This window comes from Natrix helvetica (genome assembly GCF_964273705.1).
Source record: "Natrix helvetica genome assembly, chromosome: 4".
NCBI lineage: Eukaryota > Metazoa > Chordata > Lepidosauria > Squamata > Natricidae > Natrix > Natrix helvetica.
In genome coordinates this window covers 24,439,680-24,457,895 of record NC_138550.1, presented here as the reverse complement: position 1 = coordinate 24,457,895, position 18,216 = coordinate 24,439,680, and the positions used below count along the sequence as shown (strand labels likewise).

At 41.3% G+C, this 18,216-nt stretch overlaps 1 protein-coding gene across 1 annotated transcript in view; it reads left to right on the top strand.

Annotated features, from left to right (window-relative positions):
- SLC7A1 (solute carrier family 7 member 1) overlaps positions 1 to 17,437 on the top strand; it is a 48,666-nt gene extending 31,229 nt beyond the window's left edge. Inside the window, exons 7-12 of the mRNA XM_081952701.1 lie at positions 24 to 163; positions 1,004 to 1,106; positions 3,322 to 3,533; positions 5,411 to 5,577; positions 8,211 to 8,319; positions 9,370 to 17,437. Of these exons, the coding sequence (XP_081808827.1) occupies positions 24 to 163; positions 1,004 to 1,106; positions 3,322 to 3,533; positions 5,411 to 5,577; positions 8,211 to 8,319; positions 9,370 to 9,479 (841 nt within the window). The 3' untranslated portion in view covers positions 9,480 to 17,437. The remainder of the gene's footprint in view (positions 1 to 23; positions 164 to 1,003; positions 1,107 to 3,321; positions 3,534 to 5,410; positions 5,578 to 8,210; positions 8,320 to 9,369) is intronic.
- The last annotated feature ends 779 nt before the right edge of the window (positions 17,438 to 18,216 follow it).

The following is an 18,216-nucleotide window of genomic DNA, read 5'->3' as shown; positions in this document are numbered from 1 at the left end:
TAATGTCTCTTGTCTTTTTCTAGCCTGCTTGGATCCATGTTTCCAATGCCTCGGGTTATTTATGCGATGGCAGAAGATGGATTACTATTCAGATTTCTGTCACGTATCAATGAGAGGACAAAAACCCCAATGTTAGCTACAATAACCTCAGGAGCTGTTGCAGGTATGAAAGATTTCTTAAGAATGACTCAAATAATTACTAGGTCCCCCACCACTCCATGTATATGGGTGTGCATATTATAAACACACCTAAGGGACTTAGTGGCTCAGTGGCTAAGACACTAAGCATGTTGATTAGAAAGGTCAGCAGTTCGAATCCCTAGCGCCGCGTAACGGAGTGAGGTCCTGTTACTTGTCCCATCTTCTGCCAACCTAGCAATTCGAAAGCACGTAAAAAATGCAAATAGAAAAATAGGAACCACTTTGGTGGGAAGGTAACAGCGTTCCGTGCGCCTTCAGCATTTAGTCATGCCAGCCACATGACCACAGATACGTCTTCGGATAGCGCTGGCTGTTTGGCTGGAACAGAGATGAGCACCGCCCCCTAGAGTGGGGAATGACTAGCACATATGTGCAAGGGGAACCTTTACCTTTATTGTAAACACATGCATTTCATAACTCCGTAAGGAGAACACCTTGCATCTATAAAGCAGAACAAAATTAATGTTACATATTCTAATGCACTTTAAGATGCAAATATTTTTAAGGTTGCAAGACTTGCTCATTCAGAAATAATATTACTACTCTTACGGTATTGTATCAGTCACACACAACTTGACATACAGTTTGCCTTTTTTTGAACTCTGGTTTTCTTGCTTCTTTCTCACGAATTTTACATCCTCTCCTGGGAAACAGAAGAGCGTGTTGGCTCAGAAGTATGGATAAGGATTAAATTGTCATGATTCATCAGGCTTGTAAATGAAATAAAAACATATCCTGCCACTTAATTCATGTCTTCTCTCTCTCTGCCTCTCCCTCTCCCTCCCCCCCTTTCCGCCATTAGCTGTCATGGCCTTTCTCTTAGACCTCAAGGATCTTGTAGACCTGATGTCTATTGGGACACTTCTAGCTTACTCCTTGGTGGCTGCCTGCGTCTTGGTACTAAGGTAAGAAATGATAGCATTGCTGACAAAGTGGCCTCAAGCATAGCCCAAATTTGCTTTCTCGAAAGGTATTTAATTTTAGTTTTTATTACCTACTGAACTCTTGCGTAACAGCAGCAGATCCTAGGAAATATTGGGAAGAATCTGATATGCTAGTCAGGGAAAATGATTCTCTACAATGAAAATCAGTTTCGGGAGCATCGTTCGACTGCACTCCCAAGATCCCGTCTGCTTCATTATTGGTGCAGAGAGATTTGTGTCCCATCTGCTCTGCTGCCCTTGGAACAGGTCGTCTTACCCTTTCCATGTAAATGCAGAATGGATGTTTGGACTTTTATCTTTGTTTATTTTGGCAAACTGCTTCAGATAAGACTTAGCCATACTGTTTTTCCCCTTCAGCTTTCATTTTCAAGAGTTAAGACTTTATTGCCGCTTCATTTATTAAGTTAGAGAAGCAGTTGTATAGTATGAGAAAGGACATCATGTTTATATGAAGATGAAAAGCCCAATATTAAGCGTAGAAAGCTTGCTCTACCACTACATAAAAATAACTGCAGAATTAAGCAGACAAGCAGCAATTGATGGTGTTCACCTGTTTAAAACTGCAATTGATCCAGGAGATGTGGTTGTACAATCAGAGGTGGGTTTTTGCCGGTTCGCCCTGGATCGGGCGAACCGGTAGTGACAGTGATGGGAGGCTCTGCCCACTCCCCCTGACACTTCTGAGCATGCTCAGAAGCATTGTGCATGTGTGTGAGTGAACTGGTAGTAAAGTACCGTATTTTTTGGAGTATAAGACGGACCTTTTTCCCTCAAAAAAAGAGGATAAAAATCTGGATGTGTCTTATACACTGAATACAGCATTTTTGGCCTACTGAAACCCCGCCCCATTTGCAAAAATGGACATGCAGAGGGTTTGGGAGGCTTGCAAAGTGTTCCTGAGGGCTGGGGACGGCAGAAAAAGCAAAAAAGGGCCGTTTCTGCCCCCCAGCCCTCAGGAGCACTCTACAAGCCTCCCAAAGCCTCTGCATGCCCTTTTTTGTGTGTGTGCAAAAAAAGAGGTGTGCAGAGGGTTTGGGAGGCCTGCAGAGTGCAAAAACCTTTTTTAAAAAAATGTACCTCTTCAAAATCATGGTGTGTTTTATACTCTGGTGCGTCTTATAGTCCTAAAAATACGGTAAATTGAAAATGACCACTGGGTACAATGGCTTAAGGACGCTGGATCTGCCAACCCAAAATGGTCAGCACTCTGCAGGTTCGAGCTCTGTATCACTGCGGGACAGAGTGAGCTTCCGTCACTCGCCTCTAACTCCTGCCTTGCCCACCTAGCAATTCGAAAGCACTATTGCAAGTAGATACATAAATGGGTACCATTCTGGTGGGAAAGACTAGCTGCAAAAGGAGAAAGGGAAACAACACTGGACCTGCCCGGAGACGAGGCAAGATCGATTGAGGAGCCCAAAATTTGTCACCAACCCAAATGCTACTAGTCAAGATAAGGTGCAAGCTAGTTTGCCCCCTGGGATTGCACCGTGAATAAGTGTGCAAACGCAAAATGAACAAACTAGCAGTTAGGCTGTCAGAACTAGTCTATAAAGTGTAGATCTCCCTGACATGTATGTCAGATAAAATAAATAAACAAACAGTTGATCCCCAATTTTTTTTTACAAAATGAGCCTCTATTTTTTTCTCTGCAATTTTCGCTGTTCCCTTGATAGTTGAACTTTTAAGTGCAAACTGCAGATTGCAATAAAACGTAACACATTTTTTTCAAGAGCGTTTTCTCCTCGAGGACAAATATAGTAGTGTATAATACCTGAGTAGCACCTTGATCAAGATACCAAAATCAGATTTGCTAAAGAAGACGGCAGATTTAGCCTTATTCCTGGAAATACAGTTTTGAGATTTGGTGGGGCATTTACCAGAGCAATAAAGCTCTTAAGAAGAACGTAACACATTTAATATTAACATTCTGTCTACAGGTAGCCTTGGCAGTTCTATAATTTGCATTTCATTTTATGTGATTCATGGAAACACATGAAATAAAATCTAATACTTGTCGTTTCAGTTGACAATGATACATTCTCCCTATTTTATTCCACTTTTCTCTCTCTTGATATGTTCTTGTAATACTCAAATAAAACAATCCAGTGGCATGTTTATGATTCCCAGTACTATACTGCTATGTGTATGCTATGTTTGTTTGTTTTTCCTATAGATACCAACCTGAGCAACCTAACTTGGCCTATCAGATGGCTAGTACTACAGAGGAGACATACACAAATGAGTCTGTGAGCACAAGTGAATCTCAAACTGCGTTTCTGCCGGAAGAGGGAGAGAAATTATCCTTAAAAGTTATCCTCCTCCCCCAAAATACAGTTCCTTCCAAACTTTCTGGGTTCATAGTGAATGTCTCTACTTGTGTCATAGGTAAGCGGCTGGTTCCAAAAACTGGTATTATTCTCCATCATTGTAGCTCTGACTGTTGAGTTGCCTCTCTGAAAAATTGGTTAGTGAGTTTGCTGACAAACTGAGAATGTCCTCTTGGCAGTTTGTGTTTTGATTTAGCTGAATTTAGAATAAAACCATTGTGGACATTGAGAGATGCTGGTGAGAAAACCCCTGTAAAAAACAGGCAGAGAATTGGCAAGTGAAAAGTCGAAAGGAGCCCGTTAAAGAAGCATACAATACACAACAATCCTCCTTCAGGTAGTCCCCACTTAACAATCCTAATTGGGACTGGAATTTCCGTTGCTAAGTAAAATGGCTGTTAGGTGAAACATATGACTTCTACTACTTAGTGATGGCAATTCCAGTAGTAGTCCCGGTGGTGGCTGTTAAGCCAGGGCCACGCTATCCCTGAGTAAGAATCTCATGCTTCTCCTGCCCTGCTGTATCTGCCTCCAACTCCCCCTACCTGCCTTGTCAGCAGTGGGAGAAAGAAGGCAAAGGCTAGGGAGGAGGTGGCAGGGGTAGGTGGCAGAGGGTTGGTCAGCCAAAGGGGCAGACGTTGGGAGGGGGGGGGAGATAGGTGGGCGAGAGGAGTTGAAACCCAGCCTGTGATTGTAAATGAGAGAGGGCTGCCAAGCATCCAGATTTTGATCATGTGACTGTGGGGGTGTTGCAAAAGCTGTAATTTTGAGAAGCAGCCATAACTACCGTTTGTTCGGTGCCCTCATAACTTCAAAGGGCTGCTGAACAAATGGTTGTCAAGCAAGAATTACCTGTTGCTGCAGGACCTTTTTATACTGCAGGAGCCCCCAAGTGAACAGAATTCAACTAGTGAGCCTCTGGCCGGTGCAAGTGTGCACGCCTGTGTGCACAGATCAGTGATGGCGAACCTATTCGGCACCCGAGTGCCAAAAGGGGAGCACTTTGTGAGTGCGTGTGCTTTGTGCACGCACACACGCTTGTCTAGGCTGCCACAAGGAAGAGGAGCTGGCCAGGAGGCATGCACGTGCCGGAAAAGGAACTTGGTTTCTGGCACATCCACGCGTGCCGAGCAGCAAGTCTTCCGGTTACTGCCGCGCATGTGCACGGCCGATCAGCTGGCCATCGCTCATGCCGGAAAATGGAAGACCAGCCCTTCTGGTTTTCGGCACTGCTGCATGCACAAAGGCCAGCTGATCGTTGTGTGTGCATGCACGCCAGAAACCCGGAACAGCAACGGATGACGCCACGCTCACCAGGCAACATGCCTCCCTGTGCCACTTCAGGCACGTGTGCCATAGGTTCGTCATCATGGGGATAGATCAACTTGCACAAGCCGTGGGGCAACGCGCATGCATCCCAACTCACACGAGTGGCGGGCTGGCACATGCACACATACACATGAGCTGGCCCACCACTTGCATGGGCCAGTTCTCTCCCTCCGGCCCCTGGGTGCTAAGTCATAAAGGTTGGGGACTGCTCTTCTACAGGATTCAATGAGCAAAACAGTGGCTCAGAGAAATGAATGTTGGAAGCTATGGATCCTGGGCTGTCTATCTCAGTGGCTCTCAACCTTCCCAATGCTGCGACCCTTTAATACAGTTCCTCATGTTGTGGTGACCCCAAACCATAAAATTGGTGTCTCGGTTCCTAAGACCATCGAGAATATGTGTTTTCCAGTGGTCTTAGGCGACCCCTGTGAAAAGGTTGTTCGACCCCCAGAGGGTTCCGACCCACAGGTTGAGAACCACTGGTCTATCTGCATATGTCACAGATCGTATTATTCTTCATTTAGCTAACTACAGCTGTTTTTTTTAATATTCCTACCCACCATGTTTTAACAATGCATCCAACATCTTAATGTTTCTTGTTCTCAGGTTTTCTTATTGTCAGCTTCTGTGGCTTGGCTGTCCTTGCCAAGAAGGTTCTGATCAGTGGATCAATATGGGCCATTAGCATGCTTGTTTTCCTCTTCCTCATCTGCTTTGTTTTCACGATCATCATTTGGAGGCAACCTGAAAGCAAAACCAAACTCTCATTTAAGGCAAGTGATGTGTAAAGCATGCATGCATAAAAGAAGAACTGGAGCCCTTGCTGGCTTTCTGATTGGAAAGAGAGATTAGTAGAGATCAGCCTGCTTTCGCCAGAAAAGCAGCAATGAGGGGAGATAGCAAAAGACACTTTCCCACGCAGATTGAACGTGCGACCTTCAGACATGGCCTTCAGCTTTCTGGATGCTATTTTTGTGGGAAGGAGACTTCTCCTCTTGTCTGTTCTATTTGAATGTACTGGGAGATAATCGGTGGCATGCAAGGATACTGTTTTTGTTTTGGTGTTCCTAACAAAATCTTCCCAATAAACCAACTGATTACATTATAGGGTGGCCTCTAGAAATGAAGTCTTAATTCTTTTCACAGAACAGTGAATGAGTATAAGTGAATGAGTAAATATATACCGTATTTTTCGGAGTATAAGACGCACCTTTTTCCCTCAAAAAAGAGGCTGAAAATCTGGGTGCGTCTTATACACTAATACAGCATTTTTTTGCCTCCTGAAACCTCGCCCCTCCACCAAAATGACCGTGCATAGCTTGTAGGAGGTTTTCAGAGAGTTTCTGGGGGCTGGGGAGGGCAGAAATGAGCAAAAAATGGGTCATTTTTTGCTCAATTTTGCTCCCCCCCCAGCTCCCAGGAGCACTCTATAAGCTTCCTAATGTCCTTTTTTTGACACAAAATGGGCCCATTTTCGTGAAAAACGGGTCGTTTTTTCCTCATTTTTGCCCTCCCTCCCAGGAACACTCTACAAGCCTCCTAAGGGCTATTCATGCCCTTTTTTTGAAAAAAAAAATCAGGCCCGTTTTTGGGAGGTTTGCAGAGTGCAAAAACTTTTTTTAAAAAATTTGGCTCTTCAAAACCTTGGTGCGTCTTATACATCGGTGCGTCTTATAGTCCGAAAAATACAGTACATACATAACACAGAAGAAGGAAAGCAGGCCAACTGTTAAAGTTGGGTAAGCAGTTGATGACTTTTCAGATGTTGCAACTTTCAGCATTCAGTATGAAAATCTGAGAACTTGGTTTGCTGGGTTGTAGTTATGCAATAACTCGTGAGTGCACATTCCCCACCTCGCATAGCAGAAATTGTGTGTATCCCCAAATGTCTACATTGTATGCACAAACTCATGATAAAAATGGGGGTTTGTATTCAGCATGCCTACATGATATGCAAACCTTAATTATGTATTATAACATTTGTTGGAGTATAGGCATTATATAGTTCTGTTTCTGTGTGTCAACTCATTCTAATAAATTGAGAGTTGCAAATATAAGTTAAGGTAGCCCTCGTTTAGTGACCACAATTGGGACTGACAGTTGTCATTAAGGGAACTGATTGCTAAGGGAGAAATCATATGAGCATGACTGTGCTTTCATTTCTCCCACTCCCCCTACCCTTTCAAATGCTTATTCCAACCCTGGGATAATTAGCAAGAAAGGAAGTAGTGTTTGTATTTATATTCATTGGAGATCAAGGGATTACAAGAGTATAAGTAGGCACACAGTGGTGAATACAGTAGACATTGAAAGGAATGTGGTAGGACCAGCTTCTGTTTCTCCAAAAATAAAACAGGGTCTTATTTCTTTTGACCCCAAAATAAGTGCTTGGCCTTATTTTTGGGGAAGTCTTATTATTTTTGAGGTGTGGGAGGTGGCAAGCATGGTCACCTCATGGCTGCTGCTGTGTTGCAATATTTTCAGGGAGGACTTATTTTAGCGCATGCACTCAAAAGCCCAATTGGGCTTATTATCTGGGGAGGTCTTATTTTCAGGGAAACAGGGTATTACTACACATAAATATCAGAAAATGTACATGAAACAGGATAACATTCACTAACAATTTTAAAGTCAACCTTCTCACAGAAACTCTTTGTCATATTACCATAACAGATTTTCAATCCTAACAAAATATGCTTTCATACTAAATCTACCGAGGAAGATCCTTACTCACGTCATTGTATGATAATAAAGGAAAGTTTCTGTTGTTTCCATACAATTTGTCTAGGTACCTCCTTGTTTTGCCACATTGAACCACTATCAAGAATATCCCTAAAGCACCATCTCTGAAATGTGATCATACTGTGTAGAATAGAAAGGATTTAATTTTTTAAAAAAATATGTGTCTAAAACTTGTGTGTATGGACAAATCTACATTTGGATAATTGCATCTCCAATGTTTATCTGACTATAATTTAAAACACCTAGATCAGGGTGGTCAAACTTGCGGCCTGCAGGCTGGCCATACCCACGCCTGGTTTAGCGAAGGGGGGAAAAGTCACGATACATCATGCGATGACACCGTGACGATGCAACTTTGACATCCCTAACCTAGATGAAAGCCAGTAAGCATGACATATTTTAAAACGTATTGTCAATAGTTTCTTGCTCCAGAGAATTCTTGCAGCATCTTATTGACTTATCCAATTAGAGCTCTGCTTAGAGTAACCTGCAGGAATTTGCTGCCTTGTGTACATTCACAATATTATATGCTTGCTAATACTTACGTGAGAAAACAATTCCTTACAAATAGAATCAAATTATTGATCTCAGGAGAAGATAGATATGTGAACTGGCATATCCCATATTCCTAAATGTAACCCACAATTTTGCCTTTGTTTTGTAGGTCCCTTTTCTCCCTGTCCTTCCAATTCTGAGCATCTTTGTGAATGTTTATCTCATGATGCAGCTGGATTGGGGCACCTGGATACGATTTGCCATCTGGATGGTCATAGGTAAATTTCAACCGTGTGATATGATGGCATTCTCATTCCTATAGGCAGATTAGTGAATACAAGACCGTTTTGAAGGTTGAAGTGGAATTCAGATTCTTTACTCTTGTGGTCAGAAGCCTTAAAGCTACAACTGAGTTATCTTTAATATGGTATGAGAGTCTCAGGCATTAAAAAAAGATTAAAATCAAACATTTTAATAAGCATGTCAACCCAAGCAGCTGGTATGAAACCATTGACTATGTTGTAGGTTTTGTCTAAAACAAAACAAACACAGATTCACACGCATTAGGACTTGGGAGTAGGCTTTAATTACTTTGATTAAATCTTTTAAATCATCTCCAGGAATAGGCCCATGCAAGGTATGTTATGGCAATTAAGCTTGTAAGTATTGAAAGCAAGTGAGAAACATGGCAAGATCTGATCTATGCAGAATCAAAATACAGTTCCCTATTTTTTGGTAGAAAGCCCTCTGCAAAATATCTCTGACTTGTTTCTCAATTCAGAGATAGACTAGTCACTAGAAAAACTCACCAGCCCCCCTCGACCATACTGCCCTGTACTTTAGAAGTATATACTCAAGTCCTTGGATGTTCCACAAGACCAGGGGTGTCAAACTGGATTTCTTTGAGGACCGGATCAGCATTGTAGTTGTCCTGTGTGGGCCAGCGGGGGTGGAGAGATGGGACGGATGGCAGACAGGACGGAGGCCTTCTGCAGCACCCTGCCGGCAAAACGGGGTGCACGGGGACTGTGCCCAGCCCCCCTGCCCCCTGCTTTGGCCAGCAGGGTGCTGCAGGAGACTGTCCAGGCCGAGAACAGGGCGCAGAGGGCCTTTTGTGGGCCCCCCACACCATATTTTTGCTAGGAGAGGCACCGCAGGCTGGTCCTTTGCTATTTCCAGATCTAAGCACCCTGAGTTTGGTATTCCTGCACAAGAGCATCATCTCATTTTGTATTCTATTCCTTATAGCTAGAGATTCCTAAACTGATACATCTTGTGTGCTGCCTCACATGTTACCTAATGCTACTCCACTTTCCTCTTTTCTTCAGGCCTGGCGATATATTTTGGTTATGGCATATGGCACAGTGTAGAGGCATCTTATTCAGCACCAACGGATCAAGAAAGAAGTACGGATAACAATATGGATACTTGTAAATGACGGCCTTCTTGCTCGGGTGGTTATTGAGATCACTATTACTGCACAGCAGGATACTTTTCTCTCCCAAATTCTGAAAGACCTTTTTTTTTTTTGGTAGAATATCAGGCGGGCTCTCATGTCCCCTTTAAAATGGGGATGCAGCTGGGAGGGATCACAAGGAAGACAAATACCTAGACTCTAATGCTCTCTCAACAACACTGTTACTTCGTGCTGACAGCTATTTCTCTTCTTTACCCTTTGAATAGAAATTGCCTTTCAGGGTCCCAATTTACTTCCAACGTTACTGTGGGAATAAGATTGCGAATTAACTCCTGGCTACTGGATTGGAGCACACTTTATAACATTTCTCCAAAATCACCAGAACTAAACGTAAGCAAACCCAAACCAAACCATACATAAACACTCTTACATGTTTATAAACTCTACCCACTTCCCAAGACTGGAATGGAAAAAAAAAAGGAGTGGTGCTATTTAAACATTGTGTTAAACTTTATATATTTAAAGAGGGGTGATGCCTGAGTTTGAGCATCCAATGTTACAGCAAAAGGTGGACAAACCAGGCTTCCTGCAGCCCTCGGAGGCTTCTGTACAACCTGCTAGCTGAATTCCTCTCCTCTGCTTCACGCAGCTGTGTAGCCATGAAGCAGAGTCTGTTGCTTATGATAGAACTGCTGTGTAGAAAGTATGACTTTCAAGTATGCAGCTCTGCCAAATCAAGGACAATTGCTCGCTTGGGATGTTATTCACATTTCAGCTCAGACAGTCCCGGTCAAAGGCAGCCTTCGCCATGCTTGTATTTTAACATAATATTGTGCGGTTAAATCACTGATACGCCCTGTGGCTGAGAAAAGACAACAGTTTCCTGTCATAAAGATGGAATTAATAAAGGAGAATATTTGTAGCTCAGGGTTGACACGAGGGGTCCTTGGTGCTCTCTGAGCTTGCTTGTTTTCTTTTCTTTCCTTACCCAAACTAGGTAACATCACCAATGCTGGTCTAGTCTATGTTACTTAGTTTGTGTAATGAAACTCCCGCAAGGGAACAAGCAAGCTCAGAGAGCACCAAGGACCCCTCAAAGATGAAATTGAACACAGGGTTCATGGGTCAAACTCCAGCATTGTCTTTACTGTTATGTTTGAAATAATATATTTAAAATTAATATTTTATTGAAGGGGAGGTGTGACAAACGCAGCTTTTCTGATACAGACTAGGAGCCAACATTAGGTTTTCCCTGGGGGATATTTGGGACTGTAGAATATAAGGTTCTCACCTTATCCTGTTAGGGCTGATATTTTCAAATAGGCCATCAAGATTTAAAATCCAAACTGTGTTCTTTCCTCTGTTCGCCCCGGATGGGACAGGGGAAATCATAAAAGCATCTATGCAGAGGGAGAATCACCTCCTTCTAATAATGTGGTTTTTCCAAAGGGAGGGTTAAAAGTCTGTACACCGGTCAAATAATATTGATGCTTGCTGTTTTGATATTCTAGTAAATAGTGTAGATGATACTTGTACTTTTTTCTTTTACACTGTTAAACCTCAGAGGCTTGAATTTATTATTACTTGTTCGTGGTGTTTATGTCTAGCCCCTTGATGTGTTGTATTTGGCCAAGCTATGTGGAAAAGAATAGCACTTAGAAGAAAGGGAACTAATTTTGTAGAGAGACTATGCTTATTTTGTGTGAGGAAATTTAGAAGGGGGGGTATTTATTTATGGCGCTCCCTATGTTTTGTCCAGGTTGCACCCTAGTGTTTGAGTCGAGGTTTTGACTTGAGCTTTTCCCACCACCATGGTGATTGCTGAGCGTTTTAGTGGTTACATCTACCTGTCCGGAAGGTTAGAAAGGAGCTTCTGCGGACAGTGTTGACCCAACTGGACCAATAATAAGGCAGTTTATTGTATTTGATACTTCAGCAACTTCCTTTTGCCATCACAAAAGTCTGTGAAGGCTACAATTACAATGATGAGGGTGTTCTTTTTAAAGGGCTTCAGCGTTGAACAATTGAGAAATGCACAATTTAGTTTGAACCGGCCAGGCCTTCCTCAAGTAAATTGGCCAGGCTGCTCAAGGTGATTTGGGAAGCCCTCAAGGCTGGCTAGAAAATGTTCCTTTCAGATGAAAATTTATATGTGACTTGAAAATACCTAGAACTTTGTTTTTGGGTTCTTCTGGATGGAATCCCCATCAGGTCATATGAATCCTTGTTTTAGAGTCTGTGAGGAGTGAGATGGAGCTTGTTTCAAACTCTTCATTCTTAGCTGAATCAACCTATGTGGATTGTTTCATACATGACAAAAGTCCTTTTGTCTTCTGCATGGTCACATTTCATATCATCCATGCTGATTCCAAGCTTTTACTTATTATTAAATGACACCCTATTACATGGACATCCAACCTTTTGACTTGCCAGGGCCGTAATGAGTGAAGATGATTTGCCTTGGGCTGCATATCAAATATATTATATAGTTAGTATATACAAATATTAAAAGTTTATGATCTTGTGATCTTGTCGCATTCCTAGCTGTCCAGGGCAACATGCAGGCTGCAGGCCACAGGTTGAACATGCCTGCCTTAATGCATCACTGTCTTTGAAAATGGCCTAGAAAGATGCTATCAAATTTTCTATAAAAGTCAAATTATTTAGTCATTAAAATTTAATTTGAGAAGGGTCCCTAAGTAATTTTTGGAAGTGACTTATTTTTCCCCCCTTTTGTTCTTCTTAAGTAGATAAATCCATACTGTGTGTGGGCAGTTGATAAAACTGAAAGCAGCCTGAAGAATGTGATTCTCAATTTGGCAATTGCATTTCCAAAGGACAGTAAATCTGTACAATATAATTTAGTGTGGTTGAATTGCAGTGTTTAGTCCAATTCTTTTTTAAACTTATTGGTAGACCTTGAGTTAATGACCACAATTGGGACTAGAATTTCAGCCACCAACAGATGCGATCATTTAAAAAGTCAGCATGTGACTGGATCAAGATTTCATGACCATTTTTACCTGGTTGTTAAATGAATTATGCAGTCATAAGAAAATCCATCTGCCCCTATTGACTTCACTTGTCGGAAGCTGGTTGGGAAGGTTGGAAATTGTGACCATGTGACCACAGAACGCTGCAACTGTCTTCAAACGCTCAAATCATCAGAACATGACTGGGCAACAGTTGTAAACTCGAGGACAAGTCATAAATTACTTTTCTTCAGTGCCCTGAATTTGAACAGTCATTAAATGAATGGTTGCAAGTTAAGGCTACCTGTACTAGGGAAAATAGTATTAGAAAAAGCCTTAAAACACTGGATATCATGTTTCGTGTATGATAGATACATGTATGATAGATACATGCATCCAGTAAAAAGCTTTTCCTTTTCTGATGTGGCATTTAAGGAAATGATTTTGGAAGGAAATTCTGTCACACGTGAAGGAATCTTTAAAAAGGTTTTTCACACATACATCACTAGTGGAAAAAAAATCACGGATTAACGAGAGCAGTCTCCTGGGATAACGGCGCTCAAGTCTCACCTTCAACTGTCATAATTCCCATAGTGTAGGGAATTTGGGGAGCTGAAGTCAGCTACATCCAAATGACACCAGGATGCGAGACATCGTTCTGAGTAAGGTTGATACATATTCAAGACTTGAATGAGTTTTGCTTTTCTTCTCACTTGAGATTCAACAACAGGAGATGTTAGGCCTGGGGAAAAAAGTTTTCTGGGAGAAAGACTTGCCAAGAACTTCTTGTGGGATATTCTCATTATGTCTAGCTGCTTTTGTCTCTATGGAGATGTTTATAGTTCATGGTGGTATTCAGAGACTAAGACAGGGAGCAAGGAACAACCCTGGACCAGTAAATATAAAGTGCCCCAAACAGGGAGCCCCCTTGCTCCTGGTTCTGAAATCTCAATGGAGAAATATGCAAAAGCTTGAGGTCTAATGGAGAAAACCTAAATGCTGCTGCTGTAAGTTTGCTAGAGTGAAGAATAAGACTGCCATTTATTTGAGCTCATCTTTGTAAATATATGAGTAACTTATTATTTTAATATTAGGATTATTTTGTATAGCTGCTCGATGCTTTGTATAAAATCCTGTTCCATAGTGTTTCTCAAAACATACAGCTCCCTCAAAGAAAATGTACAGTTTCTCTTAAGGGAAAACTTCTTAAAGGAAGGGCTTATCAATAATTGTGGTTTTGAATCTATGGAAGTCACTACTACTTTCAGGAATTTCCTGTTTTAAAATCTTCATAGGCTTTTATTAGCCTAAAGCCAAATTTGCAAACTGTGTGCAGAAGTAAAAAAAAAAAAAGTGATTTTCAATAACCAGATACCCTTCAAATGTACTTGAACTACGTGTTTCAAAACTGGCATAGTAGTCTGAAGTTTTTAATTCTCCATACCTGGAGGAGATCTAATTGGGAATAAGTGTTGCTTCCTTAATGCATGGGGTGGGGTGGGGGGAAGAAACACATACAACATAAAACAACATTGACGATTTCTACCTGATCAAACCATTATCATAAAAATCAGTTTTACTGAGTCAGATTTATGCACATTAATCTCCAAATTAATTCCAGTTACAACTCCAGCTTTTCAAGAGCAACAAATTGCTCATCAGTTCCTTCCAAAACCAATGGCAGTTATCAGTAATCTGGTAGCACCTTTTTCAATTAACCAATTTTATGAAAAGGTAGAAGCTTTCAAATGTGTTAGAAAAAGTGCTGCCAGACTTTCCCCCCCTGCTGCTATAGACTCGCATGGCTATTCTCTTACAATGCTGTTTGTATAAATATACTATTTCCGTGGATTTGCAAGTTATTGTGAACAAAAATGCAATCTATTTTGTTAATATTTTTAATTGTTAAATGTTACAATTGTCTTCAAAATATTTTATTTAAATTTGTATATTTTGTACATTATTTCTGCCTTTCATGTTTTATTGTCACCTTTTCATCTCCATATCTACTTTTACTCAGTGCGTTGATAAATAAGAGATGTCTCACCAGTGTTCAGCAAGTAGTAAAACTTTAAACCGAGTCAGTAAAAACTTGCAACAACAATTTTCAGGTTTCTATTTTTATGTTCATCAATTCTATTAATCCTCGTGTACTTAATGGAATTGTGTACAAACACTGGATTGTAGAATAGTCTGATAAGGTGAGGATATTTAATTCCTTTTATTAAGCCATTTTTTTAAAAAAAGAAATACTTTATTAAATATGTTTTTACCAGTTTGTGAATGGATAATTATCAACAGGAGGAAGCAGACTATAAGTGGCTTTCCTTAAATGTAGAATCAATATGCTTTCAAGGGTGCTTAAGCAGAAGCCAAGTTCAGATATAAGCATTAACAGAATTTGTATTATCACTCACTTTGGTAGGACCAGTTTCCATATTACCTTCATTGTTTTAACAGTACTGCAGGCTGGTTAAACATCCTTTATATGCCACAGCTTGAATGTGTATGTGAAACTTTGTAAGCCCATTATTTTATTGGGAGTAGAGGAGAGAAAAGATTATGTATGTGACTGACTTTCCTGTTAAACAGCTCATCCTCACCTTTTGTCACTTTCTGATACATTCACACATATCTGCACACACACACATACAGAGCCTGCACAACATGAGCAATTGGTTGTGGAAGGAACTGTTTGTTCTCTATCACCCACATGTGCTAGATTTCCAATAAGGGATGTGTGTACTGAAGCCTGCTTTCCTGGATGAATGCCATATTTGGCAAGGTCAAAGTGCTTTATATATATGATGCTGTCTCAAATAATTGCTGATTGCAATCTGTTGCCTTTCAGTATGTATCTCTTATTTTACTACGTGGTGTATTTACAGGGTAACAAAATGAAACAATCTTACTTAAGTTGTACAAAGCGAGTTTTCAACCTATGTGAAGGACCTCTTCTGCATTTACCAAAATTCAGACATGTGTTGTACAGATACTATGTTGGGGGTTCTAAATTTGAATTCTAAGTTTGAATTCCAAATTCATGCATGCAGCTTGGACTGTTGTAGGGTTAAATATGCATGTTATAGAGGGTTTATTTTTCCCCCAGAGAGGAAGGGAATACGGTAAAGTTCCATTGATGTTTATCTTCACTGTAATTAGAACATTTTACTTGGTTGAGACTTACGGTCCTAAAAACGCCCTCTTAAGAAAGAATGTTCAATGCACTATTGAAAAGAGTAAACTTTGCTTCTGAGAAATTGTACATAGGATAGTGCTACACATTTAAATTTTATACACTACTGAAATTATATCATTGGTGCCTTCTTGTGATATTGAAGGAAGTGTGAGAGCTTTAGAAAAACTTAACATGGAAATATAATGAGTAGGTTTCCCCCCCCCCTCCCTGCCAACTTCTTATTGCAGTGTTCCACGGTCTGCTGCCCTTTATATGGATTGGACTAAAACAATACGGCCAGTGGGCACCAGCTTGGGAAAGCATGTTTTAACTCTCTGATAATAAGTTCATAGTAGATCGTTCCTCATTGCGAAACTGGTTAATATTGGGTAATACGTTTGTGCAAGGCATTTGAGGGAGGTGATTTGCAGGCAACCTTTCTTTTAAAGTATTAACACAGCCATAGCCTTCGTAAGGCTTGTGTGAGTGTTTTGAAAGATGTCTCTGCTCATCTGCATTTGTGTAGAGATGACACAGAAGGACCATCTGAAAGCTGTGAATGTATATCCATGTACAGATAACCAGCTGGTAGCCTTGAAGAGCTCCTCTCCTCTCCTCCCTCCCTCCCTCCCTCCCTCCCTCCCTCCCTCCCTCCAGGTGGGTTGCTGCCAGTTCGGGCGAACTGTAGCAGAATTCAGGCCTAGGTTGCAGAACCAGCAGCATTTCTCCGGTGTCTTCTGCTGTTGCCGGCATGATTCTGTGCATGCGCAGAGCAGTTTTTAGTCGCATGCGCAAGCAATGCGTGGCCAGTGTGTGTGCAGCGAACCAGTACTAACTGGTTCAGGAACCCACCCCTGCCTCCCTCCCCCCTCCCTCTCTCTGCAATAGTAATGTAAATCACCTCTTCCAAATGTTTCACACAATTCTGATTGTTACAGAGACTCATGATAAGGCATAATTACATCCTGTAATGCTCCTTATTTCTGAAGCAGAGGCCAAACCTTATGAAAACTGTGTCTGGTTTTTTGTGTTAAAATCAACAACAACATTCAAACCTAGAATTCCTCAGGGTATATTTTCTCATTCTTCTTGGCATCTATCCTAAGAAAAATCCTACCAAGTTTATTAAGTTTTCTAGATGGTGAGGGATCTTAACCAGATCACACTCATGCTTTGTTTTGCAAACGCTGGAAGGGTGGTGAGTGATGAAATGACTGGGTTCCTCTCATTTCTGTTGTGCCTTTCAATGTACTTCTGCTCCCGGCGAGTACAAAGAATCAGTGTGGCACTCTTTGGAGTTGTATGTTACAATCTGTTGGGAGAATATGATGGTTTCTTTGGGAATACCCACCTTTTGATAATCAAGAAGCCATGAAATAATTTGTTCATATTTTTACTGAGTAAAATGTATATAGGTTTTTCTTCTATTTTTCTAATGATTTTCTCAGAAAATATAATGGGTTCAAGATACAGTTCCTTAAACCTTGGTCCTGTCGGATGCTTCTGCCTCTTCACTGGAGCTTCTGGGTTTGTTTGGATTTTGGCTTCTCCCTTCCTTCCTTCAAATACAAAGCTTTGTTTTTTACTTTATATGTGAAACTTCAATTAGAGCAAGGCCTCTGCTTCAATAACAAACCTCTGTTGAGGAATGCTGTAAATGTCTCCCTTTGGAGAGTGAGGTTTTTTTTTTTTACTTGAGAGATCAATTTGTAAATACGTAAAACAGCATTAGTTTGTTCCTTGAAATTTAAATAATGTTAATTTTGTCTTGCCTGTTCTAATAAATGTTTCTGTTTAAACAAATAAATTGTGTGTAATTGCTGTTCCAACTTCTGAATTTTGCCCTTTTGTTTTCAATTTCTAAATAGCTCTCCTGCTGAAGACAGCTGTGGCCTTAATATCATTTTTTCAACCATTTAATTAACATACATTTCGCAGCATGGGATGTGCCCTCGATCTCATTTTTCTATTCCTACCCCACCCTCCAGGGGTGGGCTGCGGGCATTACTGCCGGTTCGCTTGGGTGCGCTGTTCAATGTCAATTGTTCTTCGCGTATGCGCAGACCAATTGACAGTGAACTGTGCACATGCAGTCACTAAAACCCAAAATGGCGGCAGCCAAGCAGCAGCGAGGGAACCGGTTCATGGGGATTGGCAGACCTGGATTGCTGCCGGTTCTACGACCCAGGCCTGAATTCCACTACCGGTTTAGCCGAACCGGCAGCAACCCACATCTGCCACCCTCCCCCCAGTGTCTTTTGTGGAGAAAGACAGATTATCGTTGTCTTGATTTCAAATGCTATCTCCAACAGATTTATCTGGAGAAAGTAAGCAGTCCTCCTGCAGCAACTCAAGAAAAGATTGGAAGACGGGGAGAGAATGGGTGGCAGAGTCTAGCCCTTCTTACCATTTGCTTTTGCCTCAACTAAAGAAGAAAGTATACACCTCCCCTGGGAAAATAGCACAGTAGGAAAGAGGGACTTCCTCTATTGAGCTCAATGCAATGTCATGTCCTTTGGAACACAATGTCAAAATCCCAAAATAGCAGCCGTCAATGGTAAGCGCACCGCAAAATATAGAGCACCGTTGAGGCAATGCAGCAAACATA